Consider the following 3,304-nt stretch of genomic DNA (forward strand, 5'->3'; position numbering starts at 1 on the left):
CGCACTTATCGCTAATGGATATTGATTGTATTTTTGCATGCGTGTTCACAAACATTAGATCTAAAAATTTGTCTGTTTTTTTTTTCCTAATCGAATAAAACAATGTTTAATGAATTTCTTCCTGAGGTAGCATTCAAGTTTGCGAAAAATCCGTGAAAATCCACACTCCAGACACCACCAACAAAAATCTATTCAATATATAAATAATTCAACAGACACATTTTTAGTATTACCTCTTCTCTCCATTCTGTGAAATTTCATGAAGATTGGACGAAAAATGGTGGAGTTATTAAAAAAAGTATAGAGAAAAGTAGCATTTTGAGAAAACGACCAATAAAGAAAAATAAAATACGGACTTTATGAGGAAATGGCGGTTACAAACATGCCAGGTATGGGAAAAAGTACGGTTTTTTGGGGGTTCTTATACTATGAAATAGTTGTAGGAGAGGCTGAGGGAGCTAAAAATTCCTACAACTCATATTCCATGATTTTGAGCCGAATTTTGATTTTGGGGGTGTAGCCCCCCCCCCCCCCCCTTAACACAACAAGTAAAACGCGTAAAGTTGAACAACCCTCTACAAACACAACGAATAACATAATATATCAAATCAAAAGAAGCGCACAAATACATAAATCATTGATTTAACTCTGGACGGCTTCGTTTTAAAAACTCGGAAAGTGTCATAAAGATATTATTGTGCCATTCCCAAAAGGAGACATTAACATGTTCTAATGCACAGTAGAATTGGAAATGGGCTCATTCATAAATGTCATGCTTATAACTGTGCCTGATCTACGACAGGGAACTGCTGCTTTTTCTTTCCTAATCCTTACTATCGTCAGTTTCCTCTACTTCTTTCGTATATTATTTGTCACACTCTTGTGCACTGCTATTTCGGGGTGCCATGATAGTCGAAGCAGACTTTGTGCTGTTGCAGCTAGAGGGGTGAGCAGAGTAAGCCTGATTCCTCTTTTGGACTACTCTGATGACATCCACCCCTTGGCGCTCATAATATGACTTTATGCAGTTGCGAGCGCCGTATAAGCTCCACTAAAACTAAACTAAACTAAAGGATTTTATTGAGCCAAGCTCTCGCCAAACCTTGTCGAGCCTGGTGACCAAACGTTTCCCATACTTGTCCACGAGCCGTTTCTCTGAGGCACGAGGCTCCAGGCTGTTGGGAGCCTCCCAGTCTCTGTAGTGGAAGAGAAGAGCGACATCGGCGGGCACGATGTCCAGGTCTCCTGTGTCATCTCTAGCCTGGTGGATGTCCACCATTGACACGTGACGTGGGTCCACGATGAACTTTGACCTGAATCTCGGTCCTAGCGGCTCTTGCTCTCGCACTGTATGCCGAAGAACTTCTGAATGGTATCGCTCTCCTAAAGAAACATCGAAATCTGATAAACTCTTACTTGATTTTATAGATGAGTCTCCTGGCTTTGTCCAGTCCTTTCTAATAAATAGATTCGAAATCAGAAACACCGACGTATATTTTCCCGTCGCTTTCTGTCTCTCTTCAACAATATGATGCCAGGTCTGATGGGAAGGTCTTAGAGGTACGATGAACTCGTCGAGATCTACAAAAACTTGGAATCGTGACAAGTGCCGATAGCGGAACAAACAATCGTTGGAGGAGAGCAGCTGGCCGAAGGCGTGGAGCTGTGAGCCACTCGTGGGAGGCCACGTCCGGGTTCGAACCGGCAGCCTCCAGGGTAACAGTTCAGCCAGACCTTGCTTGGCGTAGTGGTGAATTATGTTCACCACCCGGCGACTTGCGCTGGGGATTTGATGGAGAAAATCATTGTGAGGCAGCGTGGTGAATTATGTTCACCACCCGGCAACTTGCGCTGGGGATTTGACGGAGATAGATATTGTGAGGCAGCGTGGTGAATTATGTTCACCACCCGGCAACTTGCGCTGGGGATTTGACGGACGGAGATAGATATTGTGAGGCAGCGTGGTGAAATCAGGGCTCGTTAAAACAATGAAATCAGAGAAAACAATTAAATGAGATTATAGTATACTAAACAGGGTATGTTCTACTAAAATCAAAACAAGTGCTCATACTATATTAAGAATAGACTAAACATACTGATGCAAATACAAAAATGAAACCTCTTCTCCAGCAAAATTTGTATCTGTATATGTTCCCCTCTACCTACTCGTAATGGCCCACTAGTTTAGATACTAATACTGACAATGTCACCACCAAAGTATGAGACTTCGTGCAAACTTTCGGAACCTTCAGTGACACTGTAAAGATGACTCCACTAGGGAGCGGGACAGAGGGTGCCCACCTCGTGACTCGAAAGAGCTGAGGAATGTAGGACTAACATGATCTAAACAATTAACTACTAACCAGTTTTCGTAACCATCTCCAGTTAAGGGAATGGCAACACTGGGATGAGTAACTTACCAAAAAACGTTATAAGAGTGAAGTAACATATTTTTAAAATTTATGTATTCATTTATTTATTTAATGTAAAATATTCTCCTGTGTATTTACTCTAAGACTAACAGCTAATTTCAAATTCCAAAATGCAGCACACTTTGTTGTTAAAACTAAACACAAAAGTGACCAGAAGGTAGAATAGGGAAGGGAAAAAAACAACAACAACAAAAACAAAGAAAAAAAAAAGATAAGGGAAAACAGCATTTTTCTGGGTGTTGTACTTTTTTTCAATTTGTAATTTTTTTTTTGGCTCAACACCTTTTATGTCCGTTCTAAACCCAATTCCTTCGTTTAGTGTTACCCAAAAACGTTTAGTAAACGAACGAAAAAATGTAAATTTTAAGTTTCCAAGGACTCTCAAGCTTCGGTAGTCACCAAACTATTGCAGCTATTTTCTAGCTAGTTTTAGCTCTCTTACCAGGCGAAACCACCACTTTGATTCGAAAATATTTCGATTTCAATGAAAAAAGAAGTGTTATTTCGCAAAACGCAAGACAAATGAACAAGCTTTTCGATGGTATCAATAAGTCTATATTATGCCCAGAAAATGACGAGTACCTGATTCCAAGTTTTGTTACACAATTCTGTCGCATGCAGACACACATGATGGATCTGACGTGAACACACGTACGGGTGTCGGGTATTATTGCGTTTTTCTCGTTAACATATTAAGATAATTGGCAATTTTATCACAGAATCGAAGCTTGGTACAGGATCAAGGTATTCAAGAATGAAACTTATTATTGAGAAAAAAAGTTTTTAAAAAGTGTTGGTGTTGTTGCTTTTTCTTCTTCTTCTTCTTCTTCTTCTTCTTCTTCTTCTTCTTTTTCTTCTTCTTCTTCTTCTTC

General features: G+C 40.0%; 1 protein-coding gene across 1 annotated transcript in view; it reads right to left on the minus strand.

Moving 5' to 3' along the window:
* Positions 1 to 1,005: 1,005 nt before the first annotated feature.
* LOC101851659 overlaps positions 1,006 to 3,304 on the minus strand; it is a 10,281-nt gene continuing 7,982 nt past the window's right edge. Inside the window, exon 4 of the mRNA XM_013085733.2 lies at positions 1,006 to 1,781. Within this exon, the coding sequence (XP_012941187.2) occupies positions 1,058 to 1,781 (724 nt within the window). The 3' untranslated portion in view covers positions 1,006 to 1,057. The remainder of the gene's footprint in view (positions 1,782 to 3,304) is intronic.

The sequence above is a fragment of the Aplysia californica genome, unplaced genomic scaffold (genome assembly GCF_000002075.1).
Source record: "Aplysia californica isolate F4 #8 unplaced genomic scaffold, AplCal3.0 scaffold00402, whole genome shotgun sequence".
NCBI lineage: Eukaryota > Metazoa > Mollusca > Gastropoda > Aplysiida > Aplysiidae > Aplysia > Aplysia californica.